Source organism: Nycticebus coucang, chromosome 23 (genome assembly GCF_027406575.1).
Source record: "Nycticebus coucang isolate mNycCou1 chromosome 23, mNycCou1.pri, whole genome shotgun sequence".
NCBI lineage: Eukaryota > Metazoa > Chordata > Mammalia > Primates > Lorisidae > Nycticebus > Nycticebus coucang.
Genome location: NC_069802.1, coordinates 31,630,180 through 31,649,985, shown reverse-complemented (window position 1 = coordinate 31,649,985; position 19,806 = coordinate 31,630,180). Strand labels below are relative to the sequence as shown.

Below are 19,806 nucleotides of genomic sequence, written 5' to 3'. Positions count from 1 at the left end.
ATCTTATGTTTTTTCTGTTCAAAGGAGAACTAGACAGTTGTTATGGTTTTAAAGAAGTTGATGGAAGTGTACTGATGTGTTGCTATTCCCAAGCTATAAAAATTAAGAAAGGTTGGGTGCAGGCTGAGTTGCATGGTGGACAGAGCCATGGTTCCCAACATGGACTTGTATTCTGGACATCTCCAGGGCTTGCTTTGCTTAGCTGCAGCAGGAGACATTTGTGGTTGATATAGTTTGGTTGGAGGAGGATGCTACTGGCGTCTGGTGAGAAGAGGCTGGGATGCTGCTAAATGTAACACAGCAAACAACAAAGCCCCTGCAACAGGAATCACCCATCCCCCGTCAGTGCTGGACTGGGAAGCCCTGAGGCACAGTGATAGCAGGGCTCATGGGCAATGTGACCAGGACTGGGGGACTTGTTCACAAGCCTGGAACTTCAATGTACTTGTATCCCCTGTAGTAGATGGGATAGCCTGCAGTAGAATCTACCTGAATTGCATTTTTGTTTTTAGTTTCCAGCTTATCAACCTCATTTTAAATTTAATCAAGGAGGATACTAGCCAGCTCTGGCCCATCTCCCTGCCACAGTTGCTCTGAGGAGCTGAGCTGAGCTCAGTATCACAGAACAACCTTTCTCGAAAACCCTGCAGGGGGCTAGTGAAAAGGTTAGCTGTACCTGGGGCCAAAAGTTCTTCTCTTGAATGCTAGCTCATAGGCTGGTTCTTGAGAAACTGAGGGAGAATGAAAATGAAACCGAGAAAAAATAAAATTTCTGCCTGTTTCTTAGCTTCGGGCCCAGCAGCATCAAGGCCCACGCCCCAGCTGCCAGCCAGGCTGCTTGCAGGGAGGGAGTGGAGACCTGCCTGACAAGCCTCATTCTTTTTCAAACCACACGAATAATCATTCAAAACTCTATTTTCTTTGTGGTTTTTGCAAATTGATTTTGTGCTGATTTTTTTTTTTCCTAAGCATTTTGGCAGAGCTGAGGGATGACCACAAGAGCCCATTAGCACCAGCATGTGTCACTGGGGACACCAAAGTAAGCAAGAGGTTACCTGGGTCTCCAGAATGCAGGCGCGTGGGCAGTCTGAATCCTGGGGTCTCTCCGCAGCTCTTCCAGAGCAAACAATATTTTGTTGGATAAATTCTTCCAGTCTTAAAACCTAAAAAAAAAGATAAGAATCGCTGGGCAGTGAAACAAAGTCCTCCTTCCTGGCTGTAGTCATTAACCTGGTAATCAATTCTCCTGGGTCTGTCTGCCCTGGGGAGGGTATCCCATTAGACCAGCAGTTCTCAACCTGTGGGTCTCAACCCACAGGAACTGTATTAAAGGGTTGCGGCATTAGGAAGGTTGAGAAGCACTGCATTAGACAAATATCACATGTGTTACTACAAATGCCATTTCTAATCACCTAGTTGTTTCATCTTTCCAGAAGAAGCTGAGCCTAGCATGTTGACAGTGTTCCACTCTTTCCTTTAAATTGTTTACACACATGTTTCTATACTAGATCTGTAGGGTGACTTTCATACCGTTTCTGAATGCCATTTGATTTCTTTTTTAAAGAAAATGAACTGCTTTTAAGAATTGTACAGATAAAATGAGGAAGAGTGGCTAAGGGTGATATAAAATTGTAAAGCCTTAATTATGACAATTATTATTAACAAACTAATTGTGATGTAGCAATTAAAGACTGCTTTCCTTGTTGACTTTGAGGAGAATGAGCCAAAAAACCATAAAGGAAACACAGACTTGGCTACCAAATCTTTCAGATAACCTGATACTTGTTGGGTACTATGCTAGGTAAGAGAAGGGAAGGGGAAGGGAAGGAGTGAGACCAAGATAGTAAAATTATAAAACATGGTCCCTGTCTTTAAGGCACTATCATTTTAAGGGGGAGATAGATATGTGTTTATAACCACAGCAACACTCAGCAGAAGTACATACAAAATAAAAATAGTGCCATTAATGGTGCATTTACTCCATGCCAGCCACAGATCGAAGCCTTTAACTATACTGATTCTTTTTATTTTTATTTATTTATTTATTTATTTGCAGTTTTTGGCCGGGGCTGGGCTTGAACCTGACACCTCCGGCATATGGGGCCGGCGCCCTACTCCTTTGAGCCACAGGTGCCGCCCTTAACTCTTTTTATTTTTTTGAGACAGAATCTCACTCTGTTTCTCCAGGCTAGAGTGCCATCATACCAGCCTAGCTCACAGAACCCTCAAACTCCTGGACTCAAGTGATCGTCCTGTTTCAGCCTCCTGAGTAGCCTAGGACTACAGGCGTGAGCCACCATGCCCGGCCAGACAGTATTAACTTTTTAAATCTTCACAACAACCATTATGAGATAGGCACAGAATTTACAGAAAACTCTGCCTGGAGGACTTCAGGCAGCTTTAAGCATACTGAAGGATGAATAGGAGTCTGCCAACAGTGAAGGTGGCAGAGTGCATTCCGGGCAGGAAGAATAGCAGGTGTGATGGTAGAGGGCAGGTGGGATGGATGGGAAGACTGAAGAGAGATTCTGAGTGGTAGGGGGCACATGAAGGAGTGGATGGAAGGAACACAGTTTTGGGGGGTAGTGGTGGCAAGTTAGGTTGAGCCTGAATTGTGAAAAACACTGGGATTAAAGTTTTTAGGGAAGGAGGATTGGATCCTTGAGCAGATTTGAGTTTTAGAATTCGCTGTCGCAGGGAGAAAGCACAGGCAGGGAGGGCCAGGACAACACTCTTGCAAGGCTCTAGGCAACACTGCAGAAGTACATAAGGGATATTTGGGGAAGAAGTATTTCAAGATTATGAAACTCTCCTTATACTGAATCTTGCTACAGTTATGAAATACTCAGAGAAGCCCTGTGCAACTGTATATGTAACATCTGTAAGCAGATAAAGGAAGAGTCTAGGTGAGCCAGTCTGAGGATCCTGTCAAAGGCACAGGTGTAGAGAGAAGGGAGAGGACAGAAAGGCTTAAGCTGAAGGACCCACAGGACATAACAACATCTGGACATGAGGGCAGGGCAAGCTGGTGACTGTGGGTGGAGAGCTAGCTCGCGGGTGGATACATGGTAGGTACCAGGTAGATGGTAGAAGGAATGGAGGATGAAGAGCTAGACTGAGGCCCTTTGTCAATGGTCAACCTCTTGGTCATGCCCTGCAAACTGTAAACACCCAGGTCTGAACGATCCTTAGTTTAGGCAAGATACTGTACTATCCTCAGAACTTGGGTGGGGTCCTTAGAGCCACTGGGTTTGAATCTCAGATCTGCTACTTGTTAGCTTTGTGACTTTGGGGAAGCTATTTACCTTCTCTGTGTCTCAGTTTCCTCATTCGTAAATTATAGATAATAATAGCATCCTTATGATGATGTGGTTGTGAGGATTAGAAGAATTAGCCAAAGGAAACTGCTTAAATGGCATCTTGACTGGAGCAAGTGCTCTACAAAGGTCAGCCCCTGCTGTTTTTAAAAAGGAGTTCTAAGGGGCAGTTGATCATTGCCTGTGTCTGGGGGATTCAAAAGGACAACTGGGCTGGTCTCACACAGGCACCTTAGGCTCTGCAGAGCTGACTGTCTAGGGATGATATAAAAATTGGCAGCATGGCTCAATAGGAAGAGAAGGAGGGACAGAGTGATTGAGGGAGAGAGAAGTGAAGGAGGAGGAGGTGAGAAAGAGGAAGGAGAGAGAGAGAGGAGAGAGAGTTGGGCTTCTTTCCCATGCTGTCCTATCTTGAGCTAGGCTGGAACAGGAGTCTTAATAGCAGAGTTCACCAAGAACCACCTCTAAGCCTAAAGCACAACTTGTTCATCATTTTTCTTTCAAATAATAATTTCAGAAATGGAAAAAGGGTTAAAGAAAAATACAACTAATAGCTGTGTCCTCATTGCTTAGCTGAGCACAGGTGCAGCCCCTCATGTGCTCTCCCTTCTAGAGATAATCATGGGCCGAGTCCCATCATCCTCACACCTTCTGCAGATTTGCCTGCAGGGACCCATGTTCCCAAACACTGTCTTACACACAGCCTCTGTATTCTTAGCAGTTCCCCAGAGGTGGTAACCACAGCCAGGGATAGGAAACCAGTTTCCTGGTTCCTATCAGGGGGTGGGAGACTCTGGTATCAAGCGGAAGGTACAAGGAAAGGCAGGGAAAAGAGGAAAACCTCTTTACAGTTTTTGGTCACGTCAGGCTTCGAAATGGCTCTTAGGACTCCGTTTCTAGCCTTTCCACTGGAAACTTCCATACATTTAGAGGCCCACAAGAATGTTTTCATTTCTTTTAAGATCAGAACAGAAAGTAGTCTAGATTATGTTCATCTATCTGCCAATGCAGTCATAAAATACGAATTTTGAGGATTTTTTTTTTCTTTTTCTGTAAAGGAAGGGTCCAGAAGGGTAAAAGTGCTTGGGCCCATGAAAGTGCTGACACAGCCCCGGAGAAGAACGGAAAGAGATCTGCAGGTTCACCACTCCTGACGTCATTTAGCCATGGGCTCAACAGGAGCAGCCTCCTCTGTCCTGTTTTCTGTGAGACGGTAGAGACCTCTTTGTTTAAGCCTCTCTAAATCAGACTCCGTGTTACTTGTGGCTACCTCTAATCCCTTAAGGCAGCCTTCTTGTCTGGAGCCCTTTTCTTCAGAGGATATCAGTGAAGGCAGTGTCTTAAGACCCCATTGTCTTGAAGGGGGACCTTTGAAGAGGAGAGGGAGCTCTGATGGAAACAGTCAAAAATTAACAGAACAAAGTATAGAGCAGTTGAACAAGAGAAAACTGGTATTTCAGCATAGGGAGGAGGAACTTGTCTAAGAATGGAGAGAAGTAGATGGAACCACAAGTCAGATGCGCTAGCACTGAATACCCCCTGCAAGAAGTTAGGAATATGTAAGGTAAAGATTAAGTAAGAATGTCACAATAGGAGCTAACAATAGGGGCAATTTACAGGATATATGAGAAGTAAGAGGTCGTACAAGAGGTGGTGAGCCATTTCCACCACCCCCCTACTGCTGAGCCTTGTCTTAACTTTGCAGAGCTTTTCTTTGTCTTTCAATAAACTCTGAATGTCTTAACATAGTGTGTGTCTTCTTCTGTTTCATCCTAGTTGTCCTGTCTGCTCAGAAGTTCCAATTGAAAGACTCTGGCTGGGGTAACTCCCCCATCGTGTGTCTCAAAGGGTGCCTCTTGGAAGGCAGGCAGTCACCAGCCCAATAGGGTGGCAACCAGGGCTTTTCTCTGTACTTTTTCCGACATGAGGCAGTTGAGGCAGTGGTTCTTGTAACAGGGAGCTTACTCTCCCCTGTCCTGGTCTGTTTTAGTGTTTGTTGTTTGTCTGTGGTGTGTCTTTCAGGGCTGTATCTGACCATCCCAAACCCACGGTTTAAAGTTCCCATACACTTTCAGTTAGGCAGAAACTCCCAGGGCCCAGACCCAGCAGCCCAGACCTTGCGTTTATCAGGGGCTTACCTCAAGCAGAGAGTTCTGGAGCTTCACATTTAGGGCCACTTTCTCTTCTTCCAGCTGCTTTATTTCCTTTTCTGACTTCTTCCTTATATCCTCCAACTGCGCTTGCACATCCTAAAAGAGAGAAGAGTTAGCCACAGAGCAGGACATTTACCGCAGTCCCACCCTGCCTTGATTCTCCCTAAGGAGATCAAAGAAGCTTACCAAAGTCACCAAATATAGTAAGTAAACAAAACAGGAACAATAAGAAGGTCAAAAGAAAACAAACCTGAACTCTCTATGTGTGTGTGTACCATGAAGTTTGATCCATAAAAGGCTGGGATGGGATGGGGTAGACCCCGGGCATTAAGTTTTCTAGTGTCAAATAAGAACAGAGAATCAATCATCATATACAAAATTCTCATTTTCTCATAAGTCAAAAAGGCAACTCCATTTTCAAATGTAGGGAAATATTAAAAGCAAAATGAAGTTTCTCCTTATCAACAGCATCCATACATTGGTCAAAATGATGGGCTGGTTTTGCCACGGTCCTCCCCACAGCCCGAGAGCCTCGGTACAAAGCAGGTGCAGAGGCAGGAACACTCTGGAGATCACAGGAGGGGTGCAGCCACCTTTCAAGTGTGTGGTGTTGAGCACAGTTCCTAACCTGTCTCACTCCTTGTGCTATTTACATGCTTAGAACCATTCCAGATACACAGTAAAGCCTCAATATATGATCAGCACTACTATTATCGTCACAGAGGCCTACCCTTTCTCATCTGGAAAAACTACATGAGTATCTGGAAGAGTGAACAGAATAGTCTTCCTTTTAGCTGGACTTGTAGGTAGGTAACACATCATTTATTAATTCAACAAGTATTTCTTGAGCTCTCCCGTACGCTGGGCACTGTTCTCAGAGCTGCTATACAAGAGACAGAACCTCTCTGCACTGGGAGTTTGCATCTGATTGACAAGACAGGCAGCTAAGTCAGTAAACAAGATAGTCAATGCTATGTCGGATGGATAAATAATAAAGTGGGGAAGAGGAAGGACCCAGTGGTGTTGAGGAGGGATTGACATTTTAGATAATCTGGCTGGAGAAGGCCTGTGGGAAAAGTGACTTTTGAGTAAGAATTTGTATTAAGGAGCAAAACCGCCAAAGAGGAGCCTAATGTGAGTCTTTCAAGACCTGCAAAGGCTGTGGCATGTTCTACAGACAGCAAGGAGGCTGCTGTGGTTGGACCAGAGGAGGCCAGAGGGTCCTCACTGAAGGCCTCATACATCCAGGTATGGCTTACTGGTGCCATGAAGGCCACTCAACATTTGGGCAGAGAGTGACATGCTTCCGACAATACTTTTGGAAGCTCATTGCTGGTTTCTGTCTTGAAGACAGGCTGATGAGGGTGGGGTTAGAATGGTGGCAGCAGCTCTGGGAGGCTGAGGCGGGTGGATTGCTTGAACTCAGGAATTCAAGACCAACCTGAGCAAGAGCAAGACCCCTTCTCTACTAAAAGTAGAAAAATTAGCTGGGCACAGTGGTGGGAGCCTGTAGTCTCAGTTACTTGGGAAGTTAGGACAAGAGGATGGCTAGAGCCCAGGAGTTTGAGGTTGCTGTGAGCGATGACACCATGGCAGTCTAGCCTGGGGCTACAGAATCAGACTCTGTCTCAAAAAAAAAAGAATGGTGACAGCAGGTCCAGGAGGAAGGTGCAGCCATAATTGGGACACAGCTATGGCGATGGTGGCTGCACCCAGCACGGTGTGGGTGGGAGGAATGGCAGAACTGAAGACATATGTGCAGTGCTGACAGACAGGACTTGCTGAAAAGAGAGGGGCCAGGATGACACAGCTTTCTGACCTGAGCTAGGTGAGGATGGTGCTCCAATACACCACTGGGTAAAGCAGGGACCAAGGCAGTGTGGCAGTGACACACGCCAAGAGTGGGCAATCACGACACAGCGTAGTAAGAGCCAGGCTCAGAGAGCTACGCAGGGCCATGTGTCCAACAACAGCATCACTAGACTGGGCAGGGAAGATCTGTGGGAAGACTCATATTTAAACTAGGACCAAAAGGATCATGAGGAAGAAATGGACAAAATAAGGTGAATTTGGGAGTGGGGGGGAAGTGCTTTCCATTAAGGTCTCCAAAAGACCATGGCATGAACGATGAGCCAGATTAAGGCTGGAAGGCAGAGTCAGACAGGGAGAGGTGTGGGACGAGACAGGAGAGGCAAATCGATCTGTCTTTGTAGCGTCCTTCTTTTCCCTTTTCCTGAGCTACAGTGCAGTGATGTCATTGTAGTTCACTGTAGCTTCCAACTCCAGGCTCAAGTGACCCTCCTGCCTCAAGAGGGCACCACACCTGGCTATTTTTTTTATTTTTTGCATGGAGGGTCTCTCTATTGCCTCACCTGGGCTCAGGTCATTCTCCTTCCTTAGGCACCCAAGTTCCAGATTACAGGCATGAGCTATCACACTTGGCTCTTTGTAGGGTTTTAAACATTATGTTAGGGGATTGGAGCTGCACTGTGGGGTTGACAGGGAGCCACTGGAGAGTCAGAGGCCAAAGCCAAGTTTTCAGAAGGTCACACTGGAATGGAGACTGGATTATATGAAGTGGGGTGATTAGAGGCACCTCATGGCACATCCAGAAATGGTGGCCAATGGGATCAGTGTGGTAGATTGAGGACAGAGGGAAGTGGAGACACGCCAGGGCCACTGGAGAAGTAGAAGGAACAGATCTGATGGCTGACTGAATGCCAGTGGTAAGATAGAAGTCATGTTGACTCCTGGGTTTCTATCTTGAATATCTCCAAACACACTCCTGCTAATGACTTGCGTGACTTTATGCTCTCTGTGGGGCCAAGTCCATGCCAGGCCAGTGGCTCAGGGGTGACCCTGAGCAATGTCCTTTAATGCTAAGAAATAGTCACTTGAAAGAGAGAAAAAGAATGGCATAACCTGATTGTAAGCATCACATGACCTTGACATTTAGCCTGTGGATAGTTGTGTTCACTGAGTCTGTGATCTCCTTTGGCAGAAAGTTCATTTTCTGAAAACAATATGTAAATTATCTCTTGGTTCCAAACATTTCTCACCTTAAGCAACCATCAGCAGCAAGCCCATCCCTTCAGCAAAAATTTTTGACTTCATTAATTAGCTTCTCATCCACAGAAGCTTTTATGGAATGTGCTTAATAGAACAGACGCTAACACTGCCAAGATGTGTTCGTGTCACAGCACAGTGAAAATCTCCTGTGGTAACGATTTTAGCATAAAGAAGTAGCTATTTCTAAATTTACACAGCATAGCTTCCTAGGATATTAGTAATCAATCATAGTCTCAGCTGTTGCCTTGACAAATAAATCTAATTTGAAAAAAATTCCCCCACAGATGGAAGTAATTGATTTCAGCAGTAATTTCTGGCATTAGTAAGCTGCATTTTAGGTGCAGTATAATATGGTTTAATGTTAGAAAACAAAGAGTTCTGGGTCACTGGGAGAACACACGTTAAAGGAGAGCCTCCTCATTCCATCTCAGCCCAAAGTGACATTGAGGATTTCAACAGGGAGCTTCAACGTTCTCCTAACTCAGGTGAAGAGGAAAAACAACTGCAAAGACAAGAACATGAGGAAAAAAGAGACTAATGTTGGGCGGCGCCTGTGGCTCAGTGAGTAGGGCGCCAGCCCCATATGCCGAGGGTGGCGGGTTCAGGCCCAGCCCCGGCCAAACTGCAACAACAAAAAAATAGCCGGGCGTTGTGGCGGGCGCCTGTAGTCCCAGCTACTCGGGAGGCTGAGGCAAGAGAATCGCGTAAGCCCAGGAGTTGGAGGTTGCTGTGAGCTGTGTGAGGCCACGGCACTCTACCGAGGGCCATAAAGTGAGACTCTGTCTCTACAAAAAAAAAAAAAAAAAAGAGACTAATGTTTTCAAATATATTAATATAAAATGCTTCATCTCAAAGTGAAAGAGTTCCATGGGCACTAATCTATAGAATTCACAGAGTCCTTTCAAAAGCTCCGTTCTCACTGCCTTGATTAGAAGGAAAAGCAGAACTAAGACCCATTTTTTGTTTCTTTGTCTAGACTGTCCACAATTATAAGTAATTTGAGAAAAGACACACGCAGGCCGCACTGTGAGGGAACAGCTACTGAGCAACCACAGAAAATTACCGAGCAGAGATTTTAGCTGGAGTTTGAAGAGAAAACATGTTAACTTTTTAAAGAAGAAAAGTTAGCTATTTGGAATGTACTTATAGTAAAGTTTACAGTGAAGCTGAAAGAGTCAACCAGTATAAAGTCCAAAATGTTCCTCTTGCTCAGGCTAGTGCTGAACTCCTGAGCTCAAGTAATCCTCTGCATTAGCCTCCCAGAGCACTGGGATTACAGGCACAAACCATCACGCCCAGCCTCCTATTGAGTACTTTAAATGTGGCTGATGCCACTGAGGAACTGAATTTTAAATTTTAGTTAATTGTAATTAATTTAAATGTAAGTAACCCCCCCATGCTCAGTAGATCCCATATTAGATAGCACAGTCCTCGAGGCAATGTCCAGGGCTCCGAGTTGGTGCTGTCAGCTGTGTAAGAACAGGTCTGGACTCAGAGGTGCCAGCAGAGGTGTCCTCATCAGTTTTGTTTTGTTTTGTGAGACTCTGTTGCCCAGGCTAGAGTGTGGTGGCATTATCCAGTTCACTGCAACCTCAAACTCCTGGGCTCAAGCGATCTTACTGCCTCAGCTTCCTGAGTAGTTGGGACTACAGGGGCATGCCACCATGTCTGAATGATTTTTCTATTTTTTTGTAGAGATGAGATTTCTCTGTGTTGCTCAGGCTGGTCTCAAACTCCTGCCCTCAATTGATTCTCCCACCTCCGCCACCCAAAGTGCTAGGACTACAGGCATGAGCCACCGTGCCCGGCCTCCTAATCAGTTTTGCAGTGAATCTGGGACATTATTTCTGGCTAGCTGTCAAGACCAGTTCCCAGGTCTTCCATTTCCCTTTACTAAATTTATTTTCTACCTCAACTCCCAGAGCAGGTTTGTGATTCTTGCCACCAAGAATCCTCCATGATACACTAAAAGGTAGAGTGCAAAAGTGTCTAGCACAGCTTAGGAAGTGCTCAATGAATCATTTCCATCCCCTTCCTGGAATCAGTTTCTGCAAGTGCTAAATATAGGACATATATTCTGTGCTGTCTGTCAAGAGTGAGTGATATGGGCGGCGCCTGTGGCTCAGTCGGTAAGGCGCCGGCCCCATATACCGAGGGTGGCGGGTTCAAACCCGGCCCTGGCTGAACTGCAACCAAAAAAAAAAAAAAAAGAGTGAGTGATAATATCATCTAATCGTGGTCACAGAAGGCACAGAGGCCTTCAGGGACAGCCCTGGGCCAACTCCTAGCGTGTGGTTTAGGTTAGGGTAGCATACAGTATTTACAACACACCCACAATCGAAGGCTCAAAGATACAGTGTACTCCTAACTCTACAGGAGAAAATGGTGTCTATTTTTAGTCCATGAACCCTAGATTTAGACCTCTCCCTCTAATCTGTATGACTTAATTTATATAATTTATCTTCTCAGATTTTAGAAATAAGCAAAAAGCAAAACACCACCAAAAACTAGGAAGTAAACACAATTGATTTCTACATGATTCATTCCTCAAACTGATTCATGCCTCCCACTAACCCTGAGGTGAGTTTTACACCCTCAGAGGTAGATTGGGCAACCGGTAGCTCTGGAGAGCCAGCCACCTTGGGATGGAGAGACTGCTCATCTGTTAGTCTGAGGACTAGATGTGTACAGCCCCTCGCAGCTCATGGGAGAAAGGTGCTTTCCCAGCAGCTGCCTTCCCAGCAAGGGGTGCCACGGGCTCTGGGGTCAGCCTGCAGGGCTGGAATCACAGCTACTTTACTCACTGTGAATTCATACCCACATTTCTGAGCTTCAATCTCCTCATCTCTAAAATGGAGACAGGTACACCGATTTTGTAATACTGCTGGTAAGATGAAATGTATTCATAAGCATAAAGAGCTTTACAAGGTATAGTAGGTGCTAAATTATACTGTTATCACCCATGATGTCAAGCCTGTGCACTGAGCTAAGGATTTATATAAACCGTGACACCATACTTAATCCACATAGCAAGCCCTCAAGTATTTAACCTTATTTTAGAAATCAGGCTTCAGAAATCAGACTCTTCTATAAGCTATGTGACCATAGGCAGGTCACATAGCTTATAGAAGAGTCAGGATTTAGACGCAGGACTAGTCTGGGTGTTTCACGAGTTCATTTACTTAGCCGTATTTCTTGAGTTCTTAGTACTTTTAACCACCATACACTGCAGCCCCCAGTGATGCAGGATTATCTTTCGGTGAACACTTGAAGCTGGCACTGCAGGTTCCTGGATTACAAAGAAGCTTCCTTGGAATAAGTAAGGTATTCCACCTGTGTTCACAATGGTTCTGATTTACAATGGTATTGATTTAAGAGAACTGTGTTTTGCTGAGTAAGCAGGGAATCTTCATATACGTTATTTACTTTTCCCAGCAAGCATGAGAGATGAGGCTTTGCATGCCTTCTCAGCAGAAATCTGCCCCCTATGCTGGGACATTGGAACGGTACACAGAGAAAGAATTTCCCCTCCCTTGGGAATGCCACTCACTCACCACTCCATCTACCTACTGCCCGCCTGCCCTACACACTGGGATTTGCTTTGTTTCTCCACACGGATCCTCTCATTAAATCCTCATTGCTACTCTATGAGGTACAATTATCATCATCATCTGTTTAACAAATGGGGAAACTGAGGCATGGAGAATTTCCCTCTGCCAGGGGCCCAGGTTGAATAACTTGCAGTGTGGTGGCAGAGTGGGGACTTGGGTCCAGGCAGCCTTCCAGGCCTGAGCTTTTGGTTCATGGTATCTCTGTCTATGATTCTGCTGAGTAAGTAAGAATCATTAGTTACCAGCTCATGACCCAATCCCACCCCATGTCCATAACTCAAGGCCCTACTGTCATGTTCTTAGGGGTATCCCCTGTCTCTTCCAAATGACCCTGAACTCCGGGTGGGCAGGGTCTGTGTCTCTTACCTGTGTGTATTCAGAGACCCAGCTTAGATTTATACACAGCAAGAGCTGGAAAATGTTTAAGAAAGAAAAGAAGAAATAAAAGAGGAAAGGAAGACGGTGAGGGAATGGAAACAGAACCAGGCCAGTCTCTGTGGAGGTGGATGTTACCTTCTGCAACTTCTTGCGTTCAGCTTCCACGGACGAGCGGACAGATATGACCTCCAGGGAATGCTTCTTCACCACGTCTTCCAGCCGCTTCACCAGCTGGTCTCTGAGGTGCTCCTTCTCGTCCTCTGTCTGATGTTTGATTTTACGAAGGTCTTCTTCATATTGCCACTTCATATACTCTGTCTCAACACTTGCCCCTTTCTTGGTCTGTAAAAAGAGAAAAAGGACCTTGTAAAACTACCCAGGAAGGGCGAGGAGCAGAGAATCACCATTTCTCTTTCCTACAACTTTTACAACATTTATATGCTGATTTTACAGTATGCATTACAAAGTGCAATAAATTTTACCAGGATGTATGTTTGATTTCTGTAAGAGTTTTCAAACATCTTTCCAAAAGGAATGTACTAATTTACTTAGAGATCTAAAAATAGATCTGCCACTCAATCCTATAATTCCTCTACTAGGTATATACCCAGAAGACCAAAAATCACATAATAACAAAGATATTTGTACCAGAATGTTTATTGCAGCCCAATTCATGATTGCTAAGTCATGGAAAAAGCCCACCATTGATCCATGCATGGATTAATAAATTGTGGTATATGTACACCATGGAATATTATGCAGCCTTAAAGAAAGATGGAGACTTTACCTCTTTCATGTTTACATGGATGGAGCTGGAACATATTCTTAGTAAAGTATCTCAAGAATGGAAGAAAAATTATCCAATGTACTCAGCCCTACTATGAAACTAATTTATGGCTTTCATATGAAAGCTATAACCTAGTTATAACCTAAGAATATGGGGAAGGGGGAGAGGAAGGGGAGGGAGGGGGAAGGATGGGGGTAGGGAGGGTGATTGGTGGGATTACACCTGTGGTGCTTCTTACAAGGATACATGTGAAACTTAGTAAATGCAGAATATAAATGTCTTAACATAATAATTAAGAGAATGCCAGGAAGGCTATGTTAACCAGTGTGATGAAAATGTGTCAAATGGTCTATAAAACCAGTGTATGGTGCCCCATGATCGCATTAATGTACACAGCTATGATTTAATAATAAAAAATATATAAAAAAATAAAAAATAAAAAAAAAAGAGTTTTCACTTTATCCACCATTGGAAAAGTGGAATGGTGTGTCTGTTGTCACAGGTTCAGATATTCCAGACCATGCCACAGTAGCTTCTAAAGAATGTTTTGTGTGTTTTGACTAGGAGCACGCATACTAAGCTGATTTTCTGTTTCTCAGGAGCCATTGCTAAGGAATAGGGAAGATTCTGCCACATTCTCTTTGAGTTTCCATGGCCTGAGGTCGGTAGGAAGTGGGCTGGGTCTCCACTGCTGAATCCATGGGACCTGAGGATTCCAAGTGGATACATTAGGTTTGGAGAATGACCTCGACCTCAAGTTCATGCATGTCAGACACTACCTGTGTATCTGTGCCTCCTTCCATGCATGGACACTCCTTGGGAAAGCTTTGATCCTGATCAGGATGAAGACTGAGGGAGTCCAAGTCATTTGATTCCCCTGGGCCTTCATTTTCTGAAAGCAGCTCAGTCTTCGTATCATCTGCAAGCATAAGTATGAATGTCATTTGGAATGTCCTTGGCGTTGGCTTCGTGTCCAAGACCTTCCACTGTCAGGTCCCCATTTTGCTAGTCAACCTCTTTGTCCAGCACTCCCCTGTGTAACTCCTACCCCTTGGTCTACTGTTCCTTAAGCATGGTGAAGGAAGTGATTCTCATCTCTCTCTCTTTCTCTCTTCTTCCTGAGGCAGCATCTTACTCTGTCACCCAGGCTATAGTGCAGTAGCATCATCATAGCTCACTGCATCCTCAAACTCCTGGGCTCAAATGATTCCCCTGCCTTAGCCTCCCTACAGGTGCACACCTCCACGCCAGCTAGCTTCTCTTCTTTCTTTCCCTATCTCCCTCCCTCCCTGCCTCCCTTCCTTCTTTCTTTTTAGAGACAGGGGTCTTTCTATCTTGCTCGGGCTGGTCTTGAACTCCTGGCCTCATATGATCCTCCTGTCTCTTTGTTCAAATTGTACCCTGAGCTTAAATAGCTATGCTGCTCTCACTTCCTCAATGAGTAATTGCCAAATTTTTTTGATTGCACTTTCTAGAGGTTAAAAAAAATTGAGCGTTTACCCCAAACATAACCAGAATTACTAACTGCACCCCCCCCCCCAATATTCTCTTAAGCACTCAAGTCCCACTTTTGAGAACACTGCTTTCAAACACAACACCCTTCTTGTTCCAACTTGAACTTTTCCTCCCCTACACCTTTCTGGCCCATGGTGATTTCTTCTTTCCCAGACACATTCCCCTGCTGCCTGGGCTACACTGTGATAGCAAAGGGTTCCAGGGCTGTGATATAACAGTTCTACAAGCTCCCTGAAGGCACAGGCCATGGTTTTTGCCTTTTTTTTTTTTCTGAGACAGAGTCTTACTTGTTGCCCTCAGTAGAGTGCCCTGGTGTTACAGTTCATAGCAACCTCAAATTCTTGGGCTTAAGTAATTTTCTTGGCTCAGCCTCCCAAGTAGCTGGGGCTACAAGAGCCTGCCACAATGCCTGGATATTTTATAGACAGAGTCTTGCTCTTGCTCAGGCAATCCACCTGCCTCGGCCTCCCAGAGTGCTAGGATTATAGTTGTGAGCCACTGCCCGGCCAGTTTTTGCCTTTGTTGTCTCCCAGTGTCAGGGTGGTCACACTGTAGATATTCAAGAACTTTCTGTTGAGGAAGCCCAGAGGAAGGCATTTGAAGTCATATATTCTTAGATACAAGCACCAGCTCTACCACCAACCAGTTGACTGATCTTGAGCCAGCCACTTCCCTTTCCTCAGCCTCATGTCTTGATCTGTAATATGTCAGACAATACCTGACACACAAAATTATTAGGGAGATCCTAATTGTGCAAAATGATGCTAAAAGCCCAAAGTGTTGTCTAAGCTTTGGGGGTGAGGGAGCCAGTGCTGAGAATTTTAGGCACTATGGTGGGCCTAGTTGGAACTACTTGGGGACAATACACCACATCTTTGGATGTCTGTCCTTGGCCAGCTGTAGGTGAGGCAGCTCTAGGTGTGTGCCCTGCTGGGATTGGACTCACTCACCAAGTGGGTTAGATCAAATCCCCCTGCCTCTCCTCTTTACCCCTCAGCAGTCTCAGGCTGCAGGTGGTGCCAGGCCAACCTGGCAGCTAACCCGTGGGCCTTAAGGAAATCATTCCAGGGCATCTCACCAGTTTTCTGTGTCCCGTGACACTCCTGCAGCATCAGTCTGTCTTTGGCAACTGCCAGCTTCTCCTCCAGTTTTTTTGCAGTGCTTTTTAAGTCTGAATTCTCCTGTCGAGCTTCCCTGAGCTGCACATCCAGGTCCTAAATAGACAGGAAGGGTTGCATTTCTCTGGTCACAGCTCTGCTTTGAGACATCCTGCGCACATAGATCTGAAAGGCAGGGAAGCACCCAGCAGAAGCCCCAGGGGTGTAGAATTCAGTGGATCAAGGCTCATCAAATCAATCCCTCCTCATCTTCTCTTGGCCATGTGGACCCAGGCAAGTTACTTAACCTTTCTGCAGTGAGGGTGAAAGGACATGACATGTCTGGTACGGGAAACAATGCTCAGGGAATAAGAGGAAGATGAGTTGCTGCTACTTTCAGAGATGGGGCTCTGTGGTTTGTGGGGTTCATGTAACAGACTTATCCATGATCCTGCTGCCTATGAACACAGAGTCCTAAGGATTCAAGGACAGGCAGGTTGTTAGGGCAGTAGCAGGCACTTTAGAATTAGGCTGACCTGAGTTCAAAACCTACTTAGCCACAGACCCAACTGGGCCAGACCATAAGCCCCTCTATTTCAGCACTGACTTCTCATCAACTGGATGCCTCCAAGCTCTCTGAGGTCAGGGACCAAGTCTAGCTCCCCAGGTGTCCACTGCCTATGATCCCAGGCCTGGCACATAGTAAGTTTTCAATAAATATTTGCTGAGGGAGGGGGGAGGTGGGCAGAGGGAGGGTGATTGGTGGGATTACACCTGCGGTGCTTCTTACAAGGGTACATGTGAAACTTAGTAAATGTAGAATGTGAATGTCTTAGCACAATAACTAAGAAAATGCCAGGAAGGCTATGTTAACCAGTGTGATGAAAATGTGTCAAACGGTCTATAAAACCAGTGTATGGTGCCCCATGATCGCATTAATGTACACAGCTATGATTTAATAAAAATAAATAAATAAATAAATATTTGCTGAAGGGATTGGATGTACTTGAACTCAGTGGAGATAATAAAGCTCTCTTGGGTAGAAGCCAAGCCCTTAGCACAGGGCCTGGCTCACAGTAGGTGTTCCCAGTAGCAGCTAAGCACGGTCCTGCTGGGGAGGCCCCAGGGGACGCTGCTTTACCTGAATCCTGTCCTTCAGCTTCTGCGTGTACTTCTTCAGGTCACTGATCTTGCGGCCTCTGTGCTCCAGGTCCCCCTCCAGCTTGCGGACCTGGGCCTGCAGGGCAGACTCCTGGACCTGAAAGTTCCTGCGGAGGTCGGACTCCTTCTCCTGCCACTGCCACAGGGCCTGGCTCACCGACTGCTGCATGGCCTGCCGGATGGCCTCGTTGTCCCGCTCGTAGGCGGCCTGCAGCTCCTGGGCTTTGCAGGCGTAGTCCCTGCTCAGCTGCTGGTTCTCGGCGCGCAGCCGCTGCACCTCCAGCAGCACGTCCTGCAGCTCTGGGCCCTGGCCCGGCTCCGCCTTGGCGTCTGGGCTCTCCAGGGGAGGCTGGCCCCGCTGGGGGGCCTCGAGGCCCGCCAAGAGCTGAAGCCTCCTTTCATAGTCGGCCTTGAGCTCCAGCATCTCCCTGGACAGTGTCAGCACGCGCTGTGCGTGCTCTGCCTCCACCCGCAACTCTCGCTCCTTGGTCTCCAGCCGGCACGACGCCGACTCCGCCAGCGCCTCCTGGGTCAGCCTCTTCTGCAGCTCCAGGGCGCTCTCCAGGGCCTGGATGCGCTGGAGAAGGGTCTCCTCCTCCGCGCCGCCCGGTTCCTGCGGAAGCCCGGCCTGGGCCTGCGCCACGGCGTCCCGCAGCTCCTCCTGGTGCGCGTCCCGCAGCGCCTCCACGCTGGCCTCCGCCTCGTCCTGGCGCGTGTTCAGGGCGTAGATCACCTGCGGGAGGGTCAAGGTGCGGGGTTAGGGCTGGGGTCGTGGGAGGGCGGTGGGACCAGAGACGCTTCTCCCCATGGTGTTGAGCGCAGTTGATCCGCACAAGCAGAGCCTTAGAAGAGGATTTGTGTGGGAGTGGGACTGGGGCAAAGCACAGGGGTGACATCGACAAGGGACCCAGACAGGGTGCTTCAGGGGAATCCGCTAGAGGGGTCTGCTGAAGATTTGAAGTAGAGAAGTGGAGTCATCCAGGAGCGCTTTGGAATGCAAACCCTTAACAAAATCGAACCCAGCAATGTGTAAAAAGGTTGTAAACGTAATGCATCCGTCAACAAAGGACTGAAACCACAGGATCTTCCCCAGAGACACAGGAAAGGCCCTTGACAAAATTCAGCATCCATTACTCAACAAGCTAGACATTGAAGGGAATCGCCCCAGCCTGGTAAAGCACATCAATGAAAAATCCAGTTAACATCTTACTCCGTGGGGAAAGACCTAGTGCTTTCCTCATAAGAGCAGGAAGAAGATACGGATGACTGTTCTCCCACTTCTAAAACAAAAGGGGGAGGAAAAGAATGCTTTGTCTGCTGTGGGAAGGATGGAATGAAGGACAAGAACACAATGGGAAGCCCACGAGTCCAGAATGACTCCAAAGATGGTGGCCTGAGCCACAGGCAGGTGTTTCCTGAAATGGGAGGGACCGTAGGTAGTACAGGTGTGGAAAAGGAAGTAAAAATTCTAGTTTAGACACAGTAAACGCGCTATGGCCTAGATACCCTCATGGATCTGACACCAAGGCACACAGATGCATGCCTGGAGCTCAAAGAGGAAGCCTGGACTAAAGGTGAAGGGGGCATGGACTCGGGGGAGCTTTGCACAGAGAGTCCAGAGTATGGAGAATCTGGAAGTTGAAGCCCCAGAAGTGACAATAGGTAATAAAAGCCCCAAATTCCTGAGATGGGTAGTCCACAGAAATGGGTTTGAAAGCAGGAAGGAGAATGGGGGAGCATTCACCTTGTGGACGTGAGAAGGTAGCTTCTACATTCTCCATGGAGTGAGGGAAGGTCATTTATGAACAGTGCGCTGGGCTGGAGGACAGGAAGGAAGCGTGGGACTTTTGAAGAGTGAGAAGCTATGCACTCATTTTTAGGAACCGGAAGCGAGTGGTGTGCATTTCAGGGCAGCATGGGAAGCTGCAGGCAGCTACAGTCTCCGTTGTGAGATCTTCCTCAGCCATGCTCATCTGAGTGAGCTCAAGGAAGGACTGGAAGGATGGCTAGGGTATCTAGCCTTGGGAGTTTACTTGGCGAGTGTGACAAAGGGACAGAAGGGCAAGGCAATTGGGGTCTTTTCAAGAGCAGACAAACTGAAAGGATGAGGCAGAGGCAGTTTTTTGATGAAGTCAAGGTCAAGTGTGTGGCAAAGGGAGTGTGTGGCTGAGGCAGAGTGGAGGAAGAGATCCTTGGAGGTGAGCGGGTCCAAGACTGAGAAACCCAGGGCCCGTGTGAGATGCTGGGCTGGTAAAAACGCGTGGGAGTCAGATGTCAACTGCTGTACTGGCCCCCTTGGGCACTTAAGATCCAAAAAGTTCTCCTGAAGCATCCCCACACCACACTTGCACACTGATTTACCTTTACCCTTTATAAGGGTAAAAGGGTCTCAAAAACACATTATACTATATTATGTATCTCATTTCACATTATAGTCTTCACCCTCTTTTATGCACAGGAGAGAGAGACTTGATGTTCTTGGTAGATCTCTGTCTTGAAGAACATTAATTGTCAAGGTGTGGGATGAGCTTGACATCTTGCAAAGCCTTGGGAAAAAACACTCCCCCCCCCTCGAAAATCATGAATCCAATGCTCTTTCTGTCAAGGACAAGGGAAGGAAGCCTCTCTGCCCTCCGAGGAAGACTCCACAAGGGAATGAAGCTGTCCTCTCCAGAGCTCCTCCCTGTCATCATCTCCTGCACAGGATTCGGCCACTTC

At 46.7% G+C, this 19,806-nt stretch overlaps 1 protein-coding gene across 1 annotated transcript in view; it reads right to left on the bottom strand.

Annotated features, from left to right (window-relative positions):
* The window catches only part of FAM184B (family with sequence similarity 184 member B), a 103,082-nt gene that overhangs the window by 33,148 nt on the left and 50,128 nt on the right, over window positions 1-19,806 (bottom strand). Inside the window, exons 2-7 of the mRNA XM_053578078.1 lie at window positions 17,069-17,821; window positions 15,909-16,044; window positions 14,095-14,234; window positions 12,664-12,870; window positions 5,456-5,566; window positions 1,056-1,163 (exon numbers count right to left, since the gene is read on the bottom strand). Of these exons, the coding sequence (XP_053434053.1) occupies window positions 1,056-1,163; window positions 5,456-5,566; window positions 12,664-12,870; window positions 14,095-14,234; window positions 15,909-16,044; window positions 17,069-17,821 (1,455 nt within the window). The remainder of the gene's footprint in view (window positions 1-1,055; window positions 1,164-5,455; window positions 5,567-12,663; window positions 12,871-14,094; window positions 14,235-15,908; window positions 16,045-17,068; window positions 17,822-19,806) is intronic.